Source organism: Triturus cristatus, chromosome 2_2 (assembly GCF_964204655.1).
Source record: "Triturus cristatus chromosome 2_2, aTriCri1.1, whole genome shotgun sequence".
NCBI lineage: Eukaryota > Metazoa > Chordata > Amphibia > Caudata > Salamandridae > Triturus > Triturus cristatus.
Window position 1 is genome coordinate 20,969,195 of NC_140582.1, and position 25,544 is coordinate 20,994,738.

General features: G+C 46.8%; 1 protein-coding gene across 2 annotated transcripts in view; it reads left to right on the forward strand.

Annotated features, from left to right (window-relative positions):
* The window catches only part of FRAS1 (Fraser extracellular matrix complex subunit 1), a 1,553,355-nt gene that overhangs the window by 226,947 nt on the left and 1,300,864 nt on the right, over positions 1–25,544 (forward strand). For both annotated transcript variants that reach the window (XM_085640947.1, XM_085640945.1), the window contains exon 3: positions 2,229–2,456. In XM_085640947.1, the coding sequence (XP_085497073.1) occupies positions 2,229–2,456 (228 nt within the window). The remainder of the gene's footprint in view (positions 1–2,228; positions 2,457–25,544) is intronic.

Consider the following 25,544-nt stretch of genomic DNA (forward strand, 5'->3'; position numbering starts at 1 on the left):
CAGCTTACAGCAGCTCAAAAACTGTCTGTGTGTGTGCCCGGGCATGCTGTCTCATCCGGGGCAGACACACGCCTGGCGAGGGGTCAGGAGCGGGAGACTGAAGCCCTTTGAGCCCTATGGGCGTTGCGCGCCTGCTCCTGGCCATTATACAATCCAGGGTGAGCTTGCCACCTGGGATTGCTTGTCCCTACAAGGCAGTGGATTGTTTAAAAATGCTACAGATTCCAGTGGGGCGTTTTGGCTATCGGGCAAACCGACCCTGGAACAAAGGGTGGCAAGAATGAAATGCAGGCTGTACATACCCTCTAAAGCGAGGGCGTCACTCTGCAGGGCCAGGCAGAGGTATGCTATTCTGGATCCTGACGGGAATTCCAAAATCGCACGTCGCATACCATAAATAACTTGCGCTCCCTCAGCACCACCTCGTGGCTGGAAGCCAGCACCGCACTCTGCACAAGCCATCGAATATAGAAGAGCGCAGAACCGGTGCTGCGTGTTGTAGTCTGTGTTTTGGCCACTGTTGGCACACCGTATTGCTCTCGTGCCTTACAACGCGTCAACAATCGCACTACACTGAATCAATTCAATATGACAAACTGTAAGAAAAAAGACGAAAACTGGACCTATCATTCTGGGCAGGTAGCAGCGAATAAAGATGATTTGGGGACAGAGAGGAAGGACTATGTTAAGGATCCTGGCACCTGATTGGACAATGGAACCTGGTGGACTTTGTTGACTGTCGTTTATTTTTACCAATTTCCCTGGGTTTCATGGGAAATGTGGTTTTCGTTGGTACTGTTGAAATGGCTGTTAATAAGCGTTAAACACAATCCGAGCCTTCCGGTCCTGTCATAGAATTCAATTCAATTATGAGGTGTTGCTGTTCAGATCTGCAGACCTGAAAACGAATCGGCCTTTAAAAATCTTACGTATGCAGCATGAGAGAAAGTGATACATGCACGGATGAACATACCAGCGGAATTGTTGCTACAAAATCAGTACATTTATTAAAAATGGCCTACCTACAGATACCGGACTATGACTGTAGACTGTAAATAGCAACTGAGTCGAATTGGAGTCTCCTACCTCAGCAAGAAGTAAATAAATAGACAACAATGTCCGAATGTTCTTCACTTGCCCATAGTATCTGTGTTTCATAGCAAGTGCCCTAAAGTGCTCTAGGTGTACAAAGAACTGAGATGTGGCCCTGGTTGCTTGCCAGTGTTTGAGACATTTGCAACCATCCCATCCATCTTTTCCGTTTCACTGACAGAACGGGGTCACAGCTTGTCCAATGAAAATCATAACTGCTTCACATTCCTGGGTTAAAAATGTTTTATTGCCAATTTACTTTTAGAATGACTGTGGCAATGCAGGTTAAAAGTAGAGTTTATATTGGTAGCCTAGTTTCAAATAGATATGCTTTGGCTTTTAAACTATGGCATGGTGAAATTTAACAAAGGTTCAAGCTTAGACTGCTGATGGCGGACAGTAAATGCGTATTTGTAAAGCGTGAACTACTCACCCTTACGGGTCTCAAGGCGCTGGTTGCCGTCGTGGAAATTAAGTGAGCTATTGCCCATAGTCACATGGTGCTGAGCTGCCGCCGTAGGGGATCGAACCATGCTCCGAAGTCAGCTGCCCTGGCCGCTGCACCACACCTCTCCGCTAAATAACTGAGAGCAGAGAAATACAAAAGAGGAGACTTCAGTATTATAGTATCTGATGTACTAACACCCATGTCGCAAATAGTGGGTGCAGATTGTGCACTGACCTTTTCCAATCTGTGTGTAATTTTGTGATTTCATTTTACAAAGTGTCTAGCCGGTGAATGGCCTACCTATTTGCAACTTATTGTGATTGGCTAAAAACACACTTTGAGGTAGCAAACATTGTAAAAACGTATTGCCGATTGTAATTCACAGGGCATTTCTCTTCAGTGTCCCATCCCAATAACGATTCATAATAAGTGTCAAAACCTCTTTTGCAATTGGGAAAGGATTTTCTAAATCTGAAAAGGGTTTAGTACATTTGAAAATACCATTTTGCACTTGCAAACCGCGTGATAGTGTGAATTGCAAGGTTTGCTACTGCAAAATACTTTGTATATTTGGTCCATGGGTCTCTAAAAGGAAAATGTTATACAGAAATGTGTGTATGGTTGTCTGAACAATGCGGACGAGAATGGAGTTCCATGCTTCACACACAATCCTTTCTTTTCTGAACAGGCTGAATCGGTAACTTTCACTATTGTGCAGCCACCTCGCCATGGTACGATAGAGAGCACGAGCAATGGGCAGCGCTATCTTCAGACCACCACTTTCACAATGGATGACATCTACCTAAACCGGATCAGCTACAGCCATGATGGAAGCAACTCCTTGAAAGATCGCTTCACTTTCACAGTTTCTGATGGAACCAACCCGTTTTTCATTGTGGATGATGAGGGAAAGGAGGTAGGTCAATGAAGATTGCAGTGTGGTGTCTATTTCTCAAGTAGAACATTTGGAAATATTTCCCTTTCCATCTTTCCACTCTAGTATTCTAAATTTTGATCTGGATCAGACTTGGCTGTTGCAGGTAATGAAGAGCTAGACTTGGTGGAGGCAGGGGGTGAAGTTGGGTTTAAAGGAACTGAAACTTTCCACTTTTTGTTCTATGTTTTTATGTCTGTGTCCTGTGTTAGTCAGTCAGAAAGTCTTTATTCGGTTTAAGTGCAAACCATAAAAGCATACTACAATAAATACACTTAAAAATACAAAATTCATTATAGATGATTTCTACACCTAAAAAACACATTGACACAAATAAATTTGACATGGCAACGTGTCCAGTTAAAAACATTAAAAAGGGTACAGTTCATTTCTTCAAGGAGTGAATTACCACAGTTAAAAAATTCGCAATGTTAAAAGTTTCCCATACATCATTTAACATCTGAAGATATAAAAAAGCAGGTCTCACTTGGACAAAGCCTTTGTTTCTTAATATAGGAAATAAAAAGCGTTTCCTAATATCAATAAAGTGCTCGCAAAAGAAGAAAAAGTGTGTCATATCCTGAAGGGAGAAATTGTCACAGGAACAAGGGCCAAGGTCCAGGGCCCTTTTCCAACCTTTCTTATCTCCAAACAGGAGATGTAATTGATTTAATCTAAATCTAGTTAGAAGAAAACGGTGATTTACATTTGTGACAAATCCTAAATATGGTTCCATGGAGGGTGTGGTTTTACAGAGCTGGTGGGCCCTAACGGTGCCCTTAACCAGCTCATTCCCTTCCCTGTCCATGGTAGAAATGTACATAAATGTTTCTTTACACCATTTAATGTCACCTTTTACCAGGGTCTCTGGAGACTGAAATAATTCAGGTCTACCAAGCTTAATAGCCAGGTTCCGAATATATTTCAGCCAGGGTATACGGGACCCATAGTCTAGCAATGTACAGTCTCTCAAAATTGTATGATTCAGGTGTAGGTCCGGGTTAAGCCAAATGCTAATCCATTTCAATAGCGGGGCCAGAGCAATACTATCTTCTAGAAAACCGATTCCAAGTTCCTGATGGACATTATAGTTAGCAGTTGAGATCGGGACTGAAAGGAGGTTTTTTAAGAACCTATCCTCGACAGTCTGAATGCTTTTGGCAGTTTTAATGCCCCATATCTCAGCTCCGTATAAAGCTATAGAGAGACACTTGGCTTTATAAACCTGAATAAGGGCCCTCATTGGTCTGGCACCTAGCTTTCTGGCAAAGCCCAGAACACCCACAGTTGCTCTTGAAAAAACAATCTTTTTTGCTGTTATTTGGCTTACCCAAGAACCTTGGTCGTCAAAAAGAACGCCCAAATAAGGAAAAGAAGATACCCTGGATAATTGGTGACCCCCGCATATAAAGGTTTTAGATTTGGCGGATTTAGGGCCGATAACCATGACATGTGATTTTGCAAAATTAACAGATAAATCCAAAGCCTTCATAAAATCAGCAAATGAATCAAGCAGTAACTGAAGGCCCACTCCCGTTCTTGCGACTAGGGCGGCGTCATCAGCATATAAAAGTGCAGGGATTAAACATTTCCCTGCACGGGGGATATCGTTACATGAGGCGATTAGGGTGTTGTCTAGTTCATTTATGTACAGTGTAAAAAGAAGAGGTGCCAAGATGCATCCTTGTCTAACCCCATTTAATATGGGTATATCTTTTGTACAATTACCCCTTTGGTCATAGCGAACTGTTGCCGATAACTCTCTATGTAGATCTGCTAAGAAGTAGACGATGTCTTTGTCTACTCCATGGGATAGGAGCAGGGACCACAGTTTTGACCTATTTACACGGTCAAAGGCCGATGACAAATCCATGAAGGCAACCAACAGGGTTCCCTTCTTGGCCACCGTGTACTTGCCAATTAATAGTTGTAAATTTAGACATTGGTCTATGGTACCCATCCCTTTTCTAAATCCGTACTGGGCCTTAGAGAGTTTTCCCGATTCCTCTAGCCAACCGTTCAGTTGGGCAAGGACCACCCTCCCCAGTACTTTCACTGAAGAATCTATAAGGGAGATAGGACGGTAGCAGCTCGGGTCGCCTCTATCACCCTTTTTAAAAATGGGAATGATGACAGATTTCGCCCACGTCGACGGTAGGCCCAGTTGACATGCGTTTGTGAAGACATTAAATAAGATTTTGGACCATATTTTTATATCTGATTTAAAAAGATCTGCCGGGACGCCGTCAGGTCCCGGCGCCTTGTTGCTTGTCATTTGCATGATGGCATTTGTGACCTCTAGTTCTGTGAAGGACAGGGTATAACTCTCCAAGTTAAGTGAGGACGTCACCCTCGGGCCATCTCCATCATACACCTGTTTAAAATGGCTAAACCACTTATCTTCTTGGATACCGCAGTCAAGCTCATTATTACTTTTGCCATTAAAAAAAGGCTTGTTTACGATAGACCAAAATTTAGCACTATTTTTGATAACATCAATGGACAGGAGTTCATTCCATGCCTCTTCCCTAATTTCATTTTTACGCTTATTCTGAGCCATTTTATAGGCCTTCCTACATATAGCAATTTCTGCTCTATCTGGTGGGACCGCTTTCAGAGCTCTCATTAACTTCCGTTGGGCTGATGAGCAGCTGTGATCAAACCATTTCTCCCCATTAGTGGGTTTAGCCTTACATACTTTTTTAAGATCACTATTTACCTGACAGCAAATTTTATCATAAGCTGTCAGGACTGCTTCACCAAGGATCCCATCTTGCAGAGACAAGTGTATTTCATCCCCAACCGTTCCCCACAAGTTCTCATTAAAATCCTTTGGGACCACCTGACACCATTTCAGGCGACGTGTTTGGTCAGTTGGCCTTATGTCCAGAGTTCTGACAGTGGGATTATCAGATTCTCTTTTCTTAAAATCATCAGTCAGGATTAAGTGGACAGGATTGTGATCGCTATAAATAGACCAATTTACCTTGTATTGACTTACATTATCTACTAAATTAGAGCTAACAAAAATGTAGTCAATGGTGGAACCTAAGCCATTTCCTTTGTAGGTTGGGATGTCATTGATATGATTGACGGGATGAACCAAGGTATTCCCAGCAAGGAGCTCATCTAAAAACATCCCCTGTGGTGTGTGATCGAAATGTGTATTTCCTTGATTTGGTGGACCTAAGCTGTCCCATATAAAACAATTATTAAAACAACAGTGAACATTAAAATCACCAAGCACTATAACCGAATAAGAGTTTTTGCTGGTTTCATTATACATTTGCAAAAAATCATATAGACTGACTAAATGTTAATTTGGCGTGCTCTTAGTAAACGAATTATAAAAGTTTACAATAAGCCAATTCCCATTAGAGTTGGATTGGATTTCTACTGCTAGACAATAAGGCGAACCTGACTCCACTTTACTGTATTTACCCTCAATTGTCAATGAAATGAGTTAGAAGTCCGCCTTTTGCCCTCCCCCTGCAAGAGACCACCGCTGGTGACCAAAAAGCGGAAAACCCATCCAACAAAAAGGTACTTTCAGTGTCCCAAGTTTCTTGTAATCCAATGATTTCGTGGCCTTGTAAACAGTCCCTCCATAAGGGATCATGTGCTTTGCTGTTAAGGCCAGCTATATTCCAGCTAAGGACGCTTGTACCTAAGGGCTGCCGAGGAGCAGCAACAATATTATCCACTCTTTCAACAATGACATTCCTCACTACAGTCATAGCATTTGGGGTGCCCTCTACGCTCAAACCTAGCACAATTCCACTAGAACCCTGGTCCTCCTCCAGTGTAGACATTGGGCTTTCCCTAGTAGATCTGGAAGTAACCCCAATCATGGTGCAGTCAGTCATTAGAATCTAGGTCACTCAAAGCTTGAAAGCGGTTGGAGGTGACAAGACCTTGAGGAAACTGACCTTCAGTGTATCGTACTCTGCCCTCCAACGGAGCACTAATGGGTAGATTTGTCTGTTGTTTGTAAAAATAGCCCAATGAGCGGAGGGTAATACCCTCATCGATATGAGGGAGCAAAGTAGCTTTTAATAAGATGTTATTAACTATGAAAGGATTTCTAAAATTTATTACAACACAGTCCCCCTTTATGGTCTTACGGGAATGGCCTACCCAGGAGACTCTTCTAGTTGTTATTATCTGATGGGCTAAGTGCACTGGAAATCCACAGTGCTTATTTAACCACGAGACTGTTTTATTTTTAAGAGATTCGTGGGTTTCTAAGTTAATTTTTTGGGCACCATCCTTCAAGGGGGGTACGTTTGTTAACACTACAACAAATGGGGCGCAATCAGGGGGTAAATCTGGTTTCGCTCCTCCTGTAAGCATACTTCCCATTACATTATTACTCCCTGAACAACTTTCTAGAGGTAAAATATTGTTCACATTTGTCGTAGGTTCAACAGCCAGGGGTTCTACACAGTTTGGAATTACCTTTGAGGACTTAGGGGGATCGGCAGTTCCACATAAACCCTCAGCTACACTACACGATTTCCCAGAGGAATTGTTGCTGAGTGCCAAAAGATTTCGTAAACCTTCAATCTCTACGGATAGTTTGTCGATCTTAGTTACTAGGGGTTCAACTATTTTCAGAATTTTTGCCTCCAAAAGACCTACCAAAGAATCTAATTGATAAGAATCTATCTTGGCTGTGGGGTTATTAGGAGTGGCTAACTCCGTGGTAACCCGGTTTGAAGATGCAGAACCCGTCTTTTTGTGGGTGCTTCGTGCACCTCCCTGTTTCAATTGAGTGCGTTTACGGGATCTTAGCACTCTCTGAGTAGACAGGTCCGGGGAATCTTCTGAGGCCTCATTTACATCAATTACTAAATCCCTATTTACTTCTGGCAGTTCTTGTTCAACAAGAACTTGATCGCCCAGGGTTACCAAATCATTATTCTCATTTGAGCTGTTCGTGCCATGAGATGGAGGAGAGGATATAGTAACTATGTCATCTAGAAGAGGGCTAGTAGTCGTTGGATTGGGCCCCTGGCCTAAGGATTTGCGCCTATCGCTATTGATTTTGGTAACTACTTTAACTAGGTAGTTATCTAATGTTGACGCAGTCGAGGATTTACTGCTCATTGAAGCTTTAGCCATGATAAGCACACCCCAGGGAGTTCCTAAAATTTAAATTAAACTATGGTACAATATGGTAGCACCAACACATATGATGATACCAATTAGCCAAAGATGAACAAGTTAAAACCAGTACAACACAATCTGTAGACCAAGGGATAGGCAGGTCACCCACACCGGGTGCTCACTTATAATAATCTTACAAGTTAGTAACGTGGCCCGTCCCAGCCTCAATCGGTCCTCTGAGGGCCACAGAGGGCCCGCCCTTTGCCCGGGCTTAGCCCGGCGCCCGCCCGTGCGCGTCCCGCGACGCGGAGGGAGCCGTTTGATTTTAGCGCCTCCGGGCGCGGAAGTGCTGGCTGGAGGGGGCGGTGCCAGCTAGGTTGCTGGGAGCCGTAGTCCTTCGCTCCCTCCGTGTGGCAGCCAACAGGCAACAAGCACCAGCAGCGGCGAGGAACAGCAGGGGTGTCCACCTCACAGCCTCCCCACAGGCATCCAGGTAAGTGCTTCGCCGTTCGCCTACCAAAACCGCAATGACCCCCGCTCCACCGAGGGAGCCGTTTGATTTTAGCGCCTCCGGGCGCGGAAGTGCTGGCTGGAGGGGGCGGTGCCAGCTAGGTTGCTGGGAGCCGTAGTCCTTCGCTCCCTCCGTGTGGCAGCCAACAGGCACCAGCAGCGGCGAGGAACAGCAGGGGTGTCCACCTCACAGCCTCCCCACAGGCATCCAGGTAAGTGCTTCGCCGTTCGCCTACCAAAACCGCAATGACCCCCGCTCCACCGAGGGAGCCGTTTGATTTTAGCTCCTCCGGGCGTGGAAGTGCTGACTGGAGGGGGCGGTGCCAGCTAGGTTGCTGGGAGCCGTAGTCCTTCGCTCCCTCCGTGTGGCAGCCAACAGGCAACAAGCACCAGCAGCGGCGAGGAACAGCAGGGGTGTCCACCTCACAGCCTCCCCACAGGCATCCAGGTAAGTGCTTCGCCGTTCGCCTACCAAAACCGCAATGACCCCCGCTCCACCGAGGGAGCCGTTTGATTTTAGCGCCTCCGGGCGCGGAAGTGCTGGCTGGAGGGGGCGGTGCCAGCTAGGTTGCTGGGAGCCGTAGTCCTTCGCTCCCTCCGTATGGCAGCCAACAGGCAACAAGCACCAGCAGCGGCGAGGAACAGCAGGGGTGTCCACCTCACAGCCTCCCCACAGGCATCCAGGTAAGTGCTTCGCCGTTCGGCTACCAAAACCGCAATGACCTCCTGTGTTATTAATCGCTGTAGGAAGCTGGCTTTTTATGTGGTAGTACCAATGTAAGAGCACACCATACAAAAATTAGACAACCCTTATTGGTTTACAAGGCTTAAATGAATAATCCCAAGTGCAGTATTTGTGGTAGTGTGATCGAGCAGTTTAAGGCTTATCACAGGGTAGTGTTAATCATCTATTGTACATGCAGAGTCAATAAATGAGACTCGCTCTCAAGAAAAACTCTAGACCAATCTAGGAAAATACAGATTTTTAGACACCAAGATAATTAGAATCAAGTAAGTACTTTCATAGTTGTACATTTTTGTAGCATTAGAAAGATCTATTCAAATAATTGTTTTGAGGTATGAGCCTCACATGTGGTAGTGTTAGCCTCTGGGAGAAACATTTACTGCATAGAAATGCTTGCAAATGGTTTACAGGGTTCTTTTCCTGGACTTAAGGTGCTTAGGGGCCAAGTTCCAAGAAATCACTAGCAGTTTGATTTTACATGCCCTGGTGAGTCCGGATGAAGAGGTGCTGGTTGCATTGGTAGCCTTGAGCACTACGCGGTAAAGTCAGTGGAGAAGTACCTGCAAAAAGAAGGGCTGCAAGTTGGCCCTGGAGGACCAGTATGTCAGAACCCGAAAGGGGGGCTTGGCTCTTTAGGGTCGCTGGAGCACAAAGACGGGTCTGTTTATGTGGACCCAGGCTGTCGGACTCTGGTGCAGAGGTGTTCTGTCCAGTGGGTCGCTCGAGTCAGAGGCTCCTACTTTGTTTTGGAGAGGTAGAGAAAAAAAATCTGCAGGGCCACTCTCTGGGATGACTTTGGAGATCTTGACGTCCCTCGTCTGCAGCTCAGTGTTGGCGCCGGTGGTGTCTGGGCTGGACACACAATAAGCTTTTGTTGCTTGAAAGGGCCCCTTTATCCTGGGTATGTGTGCAAGGAGGCTCGGGGAGAGCTCAGCATCTCGAGACTTGGTGAAGCAATGGGGCTGACCTACTGGACTCTTGATCTCTTCCTGGCGAGTTGCTCCCTCAGTGGGCCTGATGGTCAGCAAAACAGTGGAGCAGGCAGATGTGACCTCCAAATGCAGGGAGATGGCTCCTTCATCTTAAGGGAGATGCTGCTTGATTGGCAAAGTACTGGACCGTCCTCCAAGGGTTTGTGGAGGCTGTTCAGTGGCAGGACAAGACGTTTATTGCAATTATCGGGAGAGTAGTAGCCAGGCAAGGTTTGGCACCAATTTCGGTGCTGGTCCACTTTTCTTGCGTTAACTTTTTTGTCCTCCTCGTTTTTCCAAGTAGACTAATCTCAATTTCATGTGTCAGGAAGCCGCCTAAATACTGAATTTAGGGTCATTGAAGGGAGTATAAGATAGTAGCCAATGGGCTACCAGCCCCTGTGGTGACTACACCCCCTATATGACCATTTCCTGGGGGCAGTGACCATAAACCTGACCCAGAGCTGCTAGTTTAACCAAAAACAAGATGGTGAAACCCTTCCTCGAGTGTCCACTTCAGGTGGTCCACTTAAGGGGTGTGCCTAACCTAAACTATGCAAGGCCTCCAGCTAATTTTCTTACCTGCTATGGTACCAAATGGGCTCCAGGGTGCGGCATTCTCCAAGTCTGGAGGAAGCTTGGGTCGCATATTAACGGCTGCAGAGGCTTTGAAGTGTTAAAGCTGAATTTATCTGAAAGGAAACAAACCGTCAGTAAGCAGTCATGGTGATTCAAAGCAGCAAAATGTATTTGCTCAAGCCCCGGGACGGAAACAGAGTGCATTCTGCAAAATGTTTCAGCTTGCTTGAGTTGTGCCGTGTCTTTTATACCCTTACACACCCATTGGATTACATTCAAAATGCAACTCATTTAACTATGAAAAGCTGCCATGTTTATAATTCAAGCAAAAAGATAAGACTGTCAGCATAGTGAATTTATTGTAAAAATATTCGAGGGGCCTGTATCGGCCCATGGTCAACTGTACTCTCCGCTTCGATAATCTTTTGGCTATAGAGTTGCATATTTACAAGAGTTGGTTAAAAACATATTCCAACATCATCAACCTTAAAAGCACTGTTTTTCTCACTTGAGCGTCCTGGCAGGACATTCATGGTAAACAACCAATTCTTCTCCGTGCATACATTGGTTCAAGGTCTCAGATGTTGCATGACTGAGATAAGGCAGCTTTTATGTGCCTGTGCTTCCACACCTGCATTTTATAATGAATTAGCAAGAAAGGTACGTTTCCGGAGTTTTAATAGCTATATGTTTGAACAATGGTTCAGCTCTGTATATCCTTTCTCACTTTCACAGAAGCCTCTGGTCTTGGTATGCTAATTCACTAGCCATCCTGCTGGATGAGTTGTGATCCATAACCTGCGGAGAAGACATTGTTCTTGACCTTTTAGAGCATTGGCTCTCCCAAGCAGGGGATCAGAAACTCATCTGGTGGCAGACTGGAAGAGTGTAGTCAGCCAGCACACTAAACGACTGGTACCTTTCAGGGGGTACCTATAAGGTACTCTTTGAATGCATATTATAATAAATCGAACACTAGCATCAGTGTGGATTTAAGACGAGGTGTTTGATACACAACACCATTGGCTTCAATGCAGCCATCATGTAGTTGGGTTACCTGTAATGACCAGTGCACTGTACATGTTCTTAAGATGGCTGTCTGTTCACTTTTAATGTCTAGGAATGGAACTAGACATCACAGGGGCCTATCTACTCATGTAGATGGGCCCTCACATATAATACAATGCACCCTGCCGTAGGGCTCTAAAGCCTACTAAAGACGTGACTTACTTATAGTATATGCAGTGTACCTTGGAATGACGCCCAGGGAGTGTGCCTTGTCGTGTTCTCAAAATGGTTTGCAGTATTTCACTCATCCTGCGAGGGCAAGCTGCATGCAGATTTTTGTGTGGGACCCTTAGGGTGGCATAATACATGCTGCAGCCCTTTAGTACCCATGACCTAGGTACCAGGGGTACCATTTACCAGGGACTTACAATGGAGCTAAAGTACTTGCTAATTGGGTTACAATTGGAAACTTTGTTTGAACGGAAAGAGCACTGGCAATAGGGGGCCTGGTTAGCAGGGACCCAGTTCACTTTCAGTCGAAAAGCATCACTACTATGGCAAAAAGTGGCGGTGACCATGGCAAAAAGGGGCACTTTCCTACAGTTGCCTCTGTCAAGTATTATAGCATGTGGCATAGGTGGTTCATGCATTACCTTACCAAAATATTCTGAATTGTAGATCACCATTCCACAGTTTAAGCATTATTACCCTCTGATCATGATTTTTAGGTCTCGCTGAGCCAGCGCATGCGCTGCTCTGCAAGACCTTTAGTGTGTGGGCTTTTAAAAGTCCTACCACACACTTTTGGCTGGCGCAGAGCATGCGGTTACGCGCACAATGACGAGCAGAGGCGCCATATGGCTTTCCTCTCGTCATGGTGCGCGCACACCACTCACCAGCCAGCTTTCACTTTTGACGTTGTGTGTGTGCGCGCGCACGACTCGCGTCCTTTTGGTTTTTTTTAGCGTGCGCGCGCACACCTCCCGGAATTTTGATTTATTAGTTGATACTTCAAATTTGGTGCAACAAATCAGAAAGTGGGCTTCACTGTTCATAGTGCCAGCCAGGCCCGGTTTGGCAGTCTCCCCTAGCCTATGTTTTGTCATACCTGCCTGCATTTTCACCTTGGGTCTGCCTTTCTCATCCGGTTTCCCTCCCCAGCCAGTGTTTGCTTACTCTGTGCTCTATTATTTGCATGTGTTTGACAGGTCTGCCCACACCTCCCAGCCAATGATTACATCGTGTGCTTGGTCGTTGTTTGCATCAGTTTATGCATTTCTGCGTTTGCTGGCTGCATACATTTACATCTCACTCAAGCTGTCCTTGGTGATTATTTGCCAATGTTTGCACAGATTTTGCGGAGTATCACTCACTTGTTCACCTTACCTGTACAACATTCTTACTTATTGGGGCTTTTAGCAAGACCCTCACCGGCTCAGTTGACATATTTTGCCCTGGAAAACAAATGACACGTTTTGTGTTTGCCCGTCACTGTAATTAACGCGTGTTGCTATTAGCACCTCAAATACATTCATCCTTTCGTGTACAGAATGATGAAAGGTTACCTGGACGTAAACAGAACTTAAGCCCATCAGCGCGCACGCTGAGTTGCAAGTTAATCCACCTTCAAGCTGTCTGTTGGTTTCCTTTAAATTCTGACCTACGTAAAGCACCTTAGCCTGGCGGGGAGATGCATCATGCTTCGCTCGAAAAGGAATGTGAAAACAATACCTTTCTGAGGAGCCAGGTGTGCGCTGCATACATCATTGAGGGGCCATCCTTGCAATTAAGGTAACAGCGGACCTGCTGAACGGCCCCAGATCCCTGCACCCCCAACCCCCGCCACCCACTGGAAAAATTCCCACCTTTCATCACAGGGCCTCTCTCGGAAGCCCCGCATTTGACACGGTTTCTCCTGACTGAACTGGATAAGCAGCAAGGTCATGTCCCACCCCAGGGGCTCTCAGAGGTGCATTGTGCGCGCTAACCGGGTAACACAATACACATCTCAGTGATGTCACCGCTGCTGCCCCGGGGCTTCCATTCATAAGCAAGCTTTCTCCTACCTCTGCTGTGCTTTTTAACCCAGACCTGCGATGGGTTTGTGGGTACCCCCTACGATTCGGTTTCTGCAGACCAGGCACTGTTGTAGCCGAGCCGGAGGTAGGAATACCATCTCACCATGCGCAGTCGGCAGTAAATAGGCCTGGGCACCAAAACAAAAGCGGCCTATCCGACAGCTGACAGAAAAGAGAGGCCTTCGTTTGCAGATCGGGGCAGTTCTAAGTTGCACATACTCGCTGCATAGGTTAGTACAGACTCGCTGTTTTTGCGTATAGCAAGGTGGACGTGTGCTGACTACTCAAACAGCTTAAAAGCGCTCCATCTGGGAGCAGGTTGGAGGAACAGAAATAACAAATTTTTTTTTTTTTAGGCAAAGATAAGGAAGAAGCCCAGAATCCAAGGATATTAAGCGGGCGCAGAGACTAAAACCTGGTTCCTCAGCTCCAAAGTTGGGAGCTCTGGCCACGCCACAGCCTTTCCTGTGACACAAACAAACAGCAACGAAACACCAAGCACCCTCCCCCACACCTCCACAACCCTCAGGGGCTCAGGAGCCGCCATTGAGCGTAGGAGACTCGGGTTGGTGGGAAAACAACGTCTCTAACCCGTGCGCCTCCCGGGGGCCCCAATCAAGAAAAAGCATTAGCATAGCCAATAGGTCTCGCCTTTGGGACCTTATAAATGTTTAGCCATGCAACAGTTGGTGTTGTTGCACCAAGGATATTGTGCTGCATAACTAAATACTTATAAGGTCCCAAAAGCGAGACCAATTGGCTATGCCAATGCTTGTTACTGTTGGTAGTTACACGTCCCTCAAATATGTAACAGACTAAAGGCTATGAGTGTACATGCCTAATCTTACCCAATACAGCAGCTACACAGGCTCTCTATCCCTGTCTGCTTCTGTTCCTGTTCAGGCACTTATGACTTTACAGTTCAGCCAAAGTACCGTAATTATTAAAAGCGTTATGATTGGCCAAGCAAATCTCCCCATTACCTCCTCATAGGTGGTCCTCATTCATCCAAGTCCTAACGAAGTGAGGCAGCTCCACCCCCTAGACAGACTATACACATGCTAGTCCTATTTCTATGTTAATAGAATTTTAAGGCTCCTCCCTCCCCATTCCTGTTTTTGTCTCATCTGCTGCTTGATGGGAAAGTATCTTTCTCAAGTCAATACAAAGTTTATTGTGTAGGTTTCTTAAAACCAAAACAATATAAAACATTTAACCCTTTTGATGCGCATGACGGAGCGGTTCCGTCATGCGCGTCGGTTGCGCTGTGTGCAGGACGGAACCGCTCCGTCATGGCCCCGCCCGTGCACCGAACCTTCAGCACAGCGCGGAAATCCGCGCCGCGCTGAAGGGGTTAAAAAGGCATATTAGGCTGAGAGGAAAAAAAAGGAAAACGATGGGTCCGTGCAATAGCTGGCACTTGGTGCCCCAAGATAACATTCTAGGTATACAAGCAGTTAATAACATTTAGGGTGTTTGACTATTTAAAATCTATTATGAGAAAGCCGGTTTAGATATTTTTATACAAAAAGTGAAAACAAGTTTTAAAATCAACCGCAAGATAGAGTGAATGCATGACAGATGTTAAAACTCAAGTGCAAGGAGGTCAAACATTGCTATGCCTAATGTCCAAGGTGCAGAAACTGGGAGTTATCAATCCACAAACATCTCTATGCTTGGTTGTGTGTTTTTAACAAGGTCCTGCACAGCTTTGAGAAATTTGCCTATTCTTGCAAGTTCAAGGGGAACCATGGTACTAAAAATCCAGTTCATTGCCTTGTTGCATGTTCTTATGCCGCGGATTAAAAAAAAGTGGCTTTAATAGTGTTCGCCGGAGCTCGAGCAGCATCGGACAACTGCAAAGTAATTGTAAAAAGGTTTCAGATTTGCAGCCACAAAGTCTGCTCTTGACTATCTTGGAAAGCATTGGCCAGTTGGGGTTGAACTCTTTAATTTGTAATGCCAGCATCCTTGCAGCCAGAATTTGGGTCAGGCAAGCTTTCCCGATTGTACAATTGAGATAAGATTGAGCCTGAAGGCCGACCTGACTGTCGTTGTTGTATGATCGTGCCAGGCCCTTAGTGGCGGGGTGGACTTAATATTTTCCAAGTCCGCAGACTTCGAGAGGAATTTGATATGTTTTTTCAATATGCTTTTTACTGCAGTATGCGCGAGTAATGGGATGTTCAAGACGGTCAAGTCAATGTGAAGGGAGGCTACCGCCCTTGTTAGGTAGGTGGACCACGGGTTGTTGTTGTGTTTGAATATATTTTGGAGGACAAATTTCATGGTGCCTGGTGTCGCCGTGGTACCTCTATAGAAGTACTTTAGAAAAGACCCCATACTGGACCATGCGATGCCCTCCAGGCCAAATTCAATTTTCACCAAGGATCCCCTGATTTAATTAGGCATTTTGAACACTCTTTTGTAGACCTTTTAGGTGTAGTTTTTCTATGGTTTTAATGAGTTGGCCTGAGAAGGCCCTCGCTGCCATAAGTGACTGCAGATGGTAATACGGCCCTGAGCACTTATCTGATTGGAGCTGAGGTGGGGCTTTCAAGGGCTGTGTGTAATTGGCAGAGTCTAGTTGTTATCAATGCCGCCTTATCCTTTAGGTGCCGCTTGTGTGCTGTAGATGCGCCGTTTGCTCTGAACCATGTGCCCAAGTAGGTATAGGATTTGGCTCCTGAGATTTTTAAGGGACCTAGAGACCAGTTGCTGCTTAAGTGTTTTAGCGTCCTTCCGAAGGATAGCACCTTTGTTTTAGAGGCGTTTACTATCATTTTGTTTGCTATATTGTATTGGTGCAGAGAGTTTAATGCTCTCTGTAGTCCTATTTTTGAATTGTGTAACAGGACTACTGCAATATTGTGATTTTAGTTTTGCCAATTTTGAGAGGGATTAGATTAGCGTTGAGTGTCCAGGACATATCCACCGTGTATAGATTAAACAACATTGGTGCAAGGCCACACCCTTGCTTGGTGGGGATCTTCCTGGTCAACGCAGTGTCTGACAGCTTGACCCTCACCCAAGTAGATGAATATAGTGATATAATTGTGTTAAGCAGACCACTTGGAATTCCCCACACCTGGAGTTTACTCCATAGGATACCTCTGTCCACCAGGTCAAATTCTGATGAATAATCCACAAAGCATGCGTAAAGAACGGAGGATTTCTGTCTGATTGCCTGGTGGGCAAGATAAGATAAGGTAATTATGTTGTCCAGTGTGGAGGAGTTGGGTCAAAAGCCTGTTTGGCAGAAAGGAATTATTTCATTTGTTGTTGCCCAAGTCTCCAACTCATTTAAAAGTGTTGCTGCGTAGATCTTGGCCTCAATGTCTAATCAGACGGTAGTTAATAGGGTTCTGTCTGTACCCCTTTTTGAATATTGGGTGCAGTATTGAACCTCTCCAACTGTCGGGCACTTGATGGAGCTTGGTGCAGGTGGTAAACAATGGGGAAAGTATTGCGGCCCATAGAGCTAAATCTTCTTTGAATAGTTGGGCCGGAAGACCATTTGGGCCACAATGTACAAAACTGCATTTCAGTCCGTGTCATCCTAACATATGGTGATCTTGGACAATTTACACCGTTTATGGCCCATTCACTGTCATGCACAGGATAAGACCTTTGAAAAGGAAAGAGCCGGGCTGTATGGTAACACAATGTTCGAGGCATATGAGCTGCAGATTGTACACTTAGGATAGATCGGCATCTGGTGTTGGGCCCGGATGTTTGCAGTTTGTTTTTGTTCTTTGGACAGTCTTTGGAAGTCACGAGTTTGGTGACTCCTCCTTCGGTCCGTACTGCGCATGGGCTTCGGCTCCATCCTCAGATTGTTTTTTTCCGCCATCGGGCTCGGATGTGATACTTCGTGCTCCGGCTTCGAACTTCTACGGTTCTAGCCTCGACGGAAAATCCTCGTTTCTTCGAGTTTCTCCATCATCATCTTCATCTCTCGAAGCGGCACTTTCTCCATCCCGTACATCGGCACCGGCCTTCGGGCCCTCCTCGACTCCGGTCCCGGCCGATGGAAAGGACTCCGTTCAAAAAGTGCCCAAAATGTGGGTCTAAATTTCCCCACACCGACCTCCATCAGGTGTGTAATCTTTGCCTCTCTCCAGAACACGAGGCCAGAGACTGCCCCGCCTGTAAGTCTTTTCGATCGAAGAAGACCATCCGAGATCGAAGAGCTCGACGCACCATGGCGCACTCATCGTCTGCAGCTCCACCGGACATCTTCGGAGACGGCGCCGAAGCTTCGGGGCAAATACACACCGAACAGGAGGAAGACGTCGTCAGCGCTTCTGAGGCCGACGACTCCGACGTGGAGGACATCACGCCGGCGCAGCGGGCCGTGAGTACTGTGCCCCCTCCCACCCCCGCGCCCAAAACCAAAGAAACTCAGGTTACACCCTCGCCTGCTGGCCTGGGCAAAACCAAGACCAAAGCTTCTATCACCCCACCTTCGGGCCCGGTGTCGAAGCCTCCAAAGTCTCACGGCAGCTCGGGATCGAGCCAGCCGACGCCCGGTGCCGAAAAACAGCATCCGGCACCGAAGAAAGTAATACCCAGCTCGACTCCGAAGCCACCGGTGCCGAAGCCTGGACTCTCGGCGCCGACCAAACACAAATCAGTCGGCACCGACGCTCCGGCGCCGAAAACTCCCTCGACGCCGAAAAAACCGGAGGTACCAAAAAAGCATGGCGCACAGAAACCATCGAAGCCCTTGGTTCCGAAATCATCAGTGCCGACGGACGATTCGGCACCATTGGCTCTGTTTACACCAGACCCTTTACAAAAGACTCTGTCCAAAGATCCAAAGACTGGACTATTGACTTTAATTGTCAAGAAAAGACGCCTTGATACTCCGGCTCCTCCTCCACCGCCCAAACGGAAGGACTCTGCTACCTCTCCCCTCAGAGTGCCCTCCCCACTACCCCCTCCCCTTCCTCCTCCACCTCCTCCACCCCCTCCCCCTCCCAGGTCTCCGCCACCTTTACCTCATTACTCTCCGACCCCGTCCCCAGATCCGGACGACGGGGACCCGGACAATTACCCGGCGGACGCCCCAATGGATCCCACTCCACCGGGGACCCCAGACCCATGGGAGGATTACAACAACCCTGATATACCCGATATGCCTCAGGACGACCTATACCCATCCAGGCCGTCTCCTCCAGAGGACTCCTTAGGGTTTCATCATTTAGTGCAGAGAGCAGCACACTACCATGGGGTGGACATGCACAGTGAACCAGTGGAAGACGACTTCTTACTGGACACATTTGACATACAGGACAAATCCACATCTATTCTACCCATGCTTAAGGGTGTCACCAAGCATGCCGCAGAGGTGTTCAAAGACCCTGTCAGGGCCAGGGTACTAAACCCTAGAATAGAGAAAAAGTACAAGGCGGCACCCACAGACCCTGCATACATTAAGGGCCCTGCTCCCTTAGATTCCCTAGTTGTCTCTACAGCTAGAAAGCGGGCTAACTCCCAGTCCTCAGGAGAAGCCCCACCGCCAGACAAAGAATCCAAACTCCTAGACGCGTCTGGCAAACGCACCGCCTCTCAAGCTGCAAACATGTGGCGCATTGCAAACACACAAGCGCTACTTGCGCGCTATGACAGAGCACACTACGACGAACTTGAGGCTCTTATGCAACACCTTCCCGAGAAACACAAGCGTAGAGCTCATGAACTAATACAGGAGGGTAAACTAATTACAAACACCTCCATTAAGTGTGCCCTCGATGCAGCCGACACTGCTTCTAGAGCCATAAATACCAGTGTCCTGCTTCGTCGCCATGCCTGGCTCAGGATCTCAGGGTTCAAGCCTGAAGTCCAGGCGTCCATACTCAATCACCCCTTTGACCAGCAAACTCTCTTTGGGCCAAAGGTAGACGAAGCGTTGGAAAAGATGAAAAAGGACACAGACACAGCAAAGTCTATGGGGGCACTCCAAACACAAGCCTCTAAACGTTCCTTTCGACGCTCGTCCTTTCGTGGTACAGGCAGAGGCTTCTCCACCGATAGCGCCTCTACCTCCTACAAGTCCCCTCCTCAAAATACCTTTTCAAAGGGCAACCAAAGGGGTTGTTACAGAGGCAACAACAATAAGGGCAGGGACAAAATTAACACCACCCGTTCTGCTACCCCACCCGCACAATGACTTCCCTCCGCTCCCCCCAGACCATCCCACTCCGGTCGGGGGCAGGCTACAAAACTTTATCCACGCATGGGAGTCCATAACATCGGACAAATGGGTGACCCAAATCATTCGGTCAGGGTACTGTCTCGAGCTCACATCTACCCCACCCAATATCCCACCAAGGCACCGTCCAATGTCTCAAGAACATTCCACACTGCTCAAACAGGAGGTACTCTCCCTCCTCCAAAAACACGCTATAGAGCAGGTCCCCGTCAATCAACAAAATCTAGGGGTCTACTCCCTATATTTTTTAATACCAAAGAAAGACGGGACCCTCAGGCCCATTCTGGACCTCCGGCCTCTAAATGCCTACATACATTCAGACCATTTTCACATGGTCACCCTACAACAAGTCCTCCCGCTCCTCTGCCAGGGAGACTTTCTCACAACCTTGGATCTGAAAGACGCATACTTTCACATTCCAATACACCCCTCTCACAGGAAATACCTCAGGTTCGTGGTGGACGGGCAGCATTACCAATTCACTGTTCTCCCCTTCGGGGTCACCACCGCACCACGGGTGTTTACCAAATGCCTAGCAGTAGTAGCAGCACACCTCAGACGTCAACATATTCACGTCTTCCCTTACTTAGACGACTGGCTGATAAAAGCCACGTCCTACCACCAATGTGTGCAACATACAAACAGCACCATCCAACTGCTCCACCAACTAGGCTTCACGGTGAACTACCAAAAGTCCCACCTCATGCCATCTCACACAAAGCAATATCTCGGGGCCACTATAGACACCTCCAAAGGTATTGCCTATCCAAACTCAGCCAGAATCACAAGCATTCAAGCCTTACGCAAAACATTTCTTCCCCAACACTCTCTTCCAGCAAGAGTGTTTATAAAGCTCATAGGAATGATGGCGTCTTGCATCTTCATAGTGCCCCATGCAAGACTCCACATGCGTCCACTTCAAGAGTGCCTAGCACAACAGTGGAACCAGGCCCAGGGTCAGCTGACGGATCTGGTGTTGGTGGACGGCCGCACACATCACTCTCTGCAGTGGTGGAACACCACAAACCTTTCCAAAGGGCGGCCGTTCCTGGACCCGGTTCCTCAGGTGATTCTAACAGCGGACGCATCGCTCTCCGGCTGGGGAGCGCACCTCCTACACCTCACCATGCAAGGTCTATGGACGCCACAGCAAAAATCGCTCCACATCAACCATATGGAGCTCTTGGCGATCTTTCTAGCCCTAAAATCTTTCCAAAAACAGATTTCGGGCAAAGCAGTCCTCATTCGCACAGACAACATGACTGCAATGTATTATATCCAAAAACAGGGGGGGGGACACACTCTCCCCAGCTCTCCCGCTTAGCCCAGAGCATATGGAGATGGGCAATTCCCCAAAACATCTTTCTCCTGACACAGCACGTTCCAGGCGTACAAAACACCACGGCAGATCTGCTCAGCAGACAAACGCAACAACTACACGAATGGGAACTGCATCCACAAGTTCTTCACCCATTCTTCCAACAGTGGGGGCATCCTCAGATAGACCTCTTCGCCACCCACGAAAACAAAAAATGCCCAAGCTTCGCCGCCAGATGCCCTTGGACAATGGGTGTGGGTAATGCGATATGGATGAACTGGTCAGGCAGATTTGCATACGCCTTTCCACCTCTCCCACTAATTCCATTAGTGGTAAGGAAGCTACAACAACACTCCCTCACACTCATTCTAGTAGCTCCGACGTGGGCCAGGCAGCCGTGGTACACCACGCTACTACAACTATCAGTGGTACCACATCAAAAACTGCACCTATCCCCATGCCTCCTAACCCAGAACCATGGAGAAATCAGGCACCCGGACGCAGCTCAGCTCAACCTGGCGATCTGGCTCCTGAAATCTTAGAATTCGGATACCTTAACCTTCCCCCTGATTGCATGAACATCATCATGGAAGCCAGACGTCCTACCACTAGAGCATGCTATGCCGCAAAGTGGAAAAGATTTGTAATTTACTGCCGTAACAATACAATCAACCCTTTAGATGCATCCATACAGCACATTATATGCTATCTGCTCCATCTTCACAGGTGTAACCTGGCATATTCATCCATACGCCTACACCTAGCAGCGATCGCTGCTTATATACAAAACAGACAGCATTTATCACTCTTCAGAGTGCCCGCTATTAAAGCCTTTATGGAAGGCCTTAAACGAGTAATTCCTCCCAGGGCACCACCTTCCCCTGTATGGAATCTAAATTTAGTTCTTACACGACTAATGGGTCCGCCCTTCGAACCAATGCATAAATGTGAGCTACAGTTTCTCACCTGGAAAACAGCTTTTCTCGTAGCTATCACTTCCCTTAGAAGGGTGGGTGAAATACAAGCGTTCACTATACAGGAACCCTTCATACAAATACATCACAGCAAGGTCATACTTCGCACAAATCCGAAGTTTCTGCCCAAGGTCATTTCCCCCTTCCATCTCAATCAATCGGTGGAATTACCTGTCTTCTTCTCGCAACCCCAATCTGTTGCGGAAAGGGCCTTACACACACTTGATGTGAAAAGGGCTTTGCTATACTACATACAAAGAACGCAACCCTTCAGGAAGACTAAACAATTGTTCGTTTCCTTCTCTCCACCACATAAAGGCAACCCCATTTCTAAATCAGGGATAGCTAGGTGGATTGTAAAGTGCATACAAATTTGCTATCAAAAGGCAAAGAGAACATTATCTGTTCCGCCTAAAGCCCACTCTACAAGAAAGTTAGGGGCTTCTATGGCTTTTCTAGGGAATATACCCTTAGATGACATCTGCAAAGCAGCCACATGGTCTACACCGCACACCTTCACAAAACATTACTGTGTAGATGTGCATTCCAAGCAGCAAGCTAGGGTGGGCCAGGCTGTACTAAAGACACTTTTTCAAACAGCTGCAACGGATACCGGTGGTCGCCGCTAAGGTTGGGTACTGCTATATAATCTATGCTAAGTGTACAATCTGCAGCTCATATGCCTCGAACGGAATATGCTACTTACCAGTATGCATCTGTTCTTGGCATGTAGAGCTGCAGAGTTGTACACGCCCACCCGCCTCCCCGGCTACCTGTATCCGTTCCAGTACATCTTATTTAGATACAACACACATGGGTTTCTCACTGTTATTACTACGCTCCATCATTTCCCTGTTGGCGAAAAACAATCTGAGGATGGAGCCGAAGCCCATGCGCAGTACGGACCGAAGGAGGAGTCACCAAACTCGTGACTTCCAAAGACTGTCCAAAGAACAAAAACAAACTGCAAACATCCGGGCCCAACACCAGATGGCGATCTATTTTAAGTGTACAACTCTGCAGCTCTACATGCCAAGAACAGATGCATACTGGTAAGTAGCATATTCCTTACCAATGATTGGATTTTCACTTTCATGTGTAAAACATACGCTTGATTTATTACATCTGTAGCAACTCCTTTTTGGGGAGTTGGATAAGCTTCAAGACACTTTTTATGAAAGCTTTTGTGTTTGTTTAGCTACACAATTATGTATTCCATATGCAAATGTGTCAGTTTCGGAACACACATATTACTGGATATAAACTATTTCCTAATTTGTCCTTGCAGGCACTAGGGTCATGATTTGAATGGTGCAGCATGTGCAGTGGTACAGGGGCCAAAAGCTCTAGGAAACCCACTGAACACCGATTAATGCTATTTTATACCACTAATCAAGCAGTCACAAGTATAGTTACCTTACTGGAACTAAGGTCATGATTTGAATGGTGCAACAGGTGCAGTGGCACTGGAGCCAAACAGTCTAGGAAACCCACTGAACACCGATTATTGCTATATTTTACCACTAAACAAGTAGTCAGGAGTGCTTTTTTCTTTTTTTACCATTGCACCCAAAGTAACACATAGCTTAAAGCATCACTGCAATAAAAGCTGTGACTTACTGGACTTTTCTGTCTACCTACAGCTTATTTAACATTCAGCGCATTTATTTGGCATATTTTCACAGTATTTGTTGGTCCTAAAATGCTTCTGAATCTGGACACACTTACACCTTGGCAATGGCATTTTCCATTCTATAATATTAGCACTTCAGCCGTTGTAAATTCTATAACACACCATATGCCACTTCATACCAAGCATTGGTAAAGTCAGAAAGTCTCACCTATGCGAGATCTATTGGCTTTGTGGATGTGTTTTTTCACCATATTGTACAGCAGTGCTTACTTCAGTACAACATAACTGAAAATAAAAATGAAACGTGCTATAAAGCAGACAACGCTGACTGTGTCGTACAGCTTTTTATTTTTTTACATTACTTTCAGCCACTTACAACATAGCTAAAAAACATCAGCAAAGCCAATAAATCAGAGACCTATTGGCTTTGCCAGTGCTTTTTTTCTTCTTCTCAAGAATGGCTGGTCCCACTCGGGCACCCCTCCCGTGTGCTCCCAATGGTGGGGGCGTAGGGAGCTCGGCAATGCGGCGAGCGCAAGATAAGTGTTTTTTTCTAAATTTTATTTAATATTACCTATTCCGTCGTACTGATCAGCACGACTTGCACAGAGGAAAAACTGTTAAGCATTTAAGCAGCACCAAAACAAGTGAGAAATCGACGCAACACTCAAGATATCCGACGCCAATTTATAAAAATGGACTGTATTTTTTATAAGGAATTTAAGCACGAACTATGAAAAAGATACACCGGAGGCTCCCAGAGATATTAATTTTACAAACAATTACAAATCAGAGCAATTACACTCAACTACGAACAAGCCTTGGTAAAGTCAACGAATTGGACACTTAAAAAAGTTTGGGGTACGTTAGAAGTACTTTGGGAGACCCACTACGGCAGGGAGATAGTCAGGGGGGGGGGGGGGAAGCAAGGTCCTCCAGAACAGTTACTTCACAGGAGAAGCAGTTCTAGGCATTTTATCTGTGTTGCAATGGATTCCCATGGAGTGGTCCTTATGCAATTGATGAAGGCTGCTGAAGGTGCTCTAAGGATGCTGGGGATGTGAAGCAATAGACGGGGTTCTTCCTGCAGGGATTCCTCGGTCCACGAAGACGATGAGGGGGTCCTGGTTGCAGGGTCAATGTCTCACAAAGTCCTGTCCGGTGTGGCCGAAGTCCAGTTGCCACTGGACTACTAGTTACCCGTGTTTGCAGTCAAAGGCCAATTCTTCCAGGGCCGATAACTCGCCTTCTGAGGGTCCCAGCAACTCTCCAGCAGCACTTCCGGGCTCAGTGAACTCGAGTGCAACTCTGAGTCAGGTCTTGGTCCTTGTTGCTACATGGAGGGGTGGTAGCAGCTTGAAGACTTTGGGCTACCAACTTGCTCTAGCAGGCGTCTTCAGCCGCTGTATCCTTGTGCTGCGAACAGGAGGCAGTAAGCTGGCCATTGGAGTTCTCTTGGCTTGACTGCTCAGGAAGAAGCAATTCTAGAGTCCAGGACACAGCAGGGACAGTCCCTCTCTTGACTAGCCACCAGGTGCAGCAGGTGAAGTCTTTGTCGGTGTAGCCTCTAATCTGGTCCCTCTGTGCAGCAGGGCAGTCTTCCTTTGGCCCTTCTTTCCAGTCGTTTGAGATCTGAGGTGTTAGTGCCCCTTTTATGCGGTTGGGAGCCAATGGCTACCAGGTTCCCTCCCACCTGATGAGTACTTTCTGTGGAGTGTGGCATCTGGCTATCCCAGACTGCACCAGTTTGTCCACTTCCAAGATAGCGAGACCCCTCTCTCGGTGTTCAGACCTCTCTAGCCCACCCCTGGGGTGCAGCTACCTCAGGGCTACATGCCCCTATGGAAACCGGTTTGGCAACTTGTTTCCCCTTTCTTCTCCCATGCCAGCCTGTCTACCTCAACAATGCACCAGACCTCTCCCTGGTG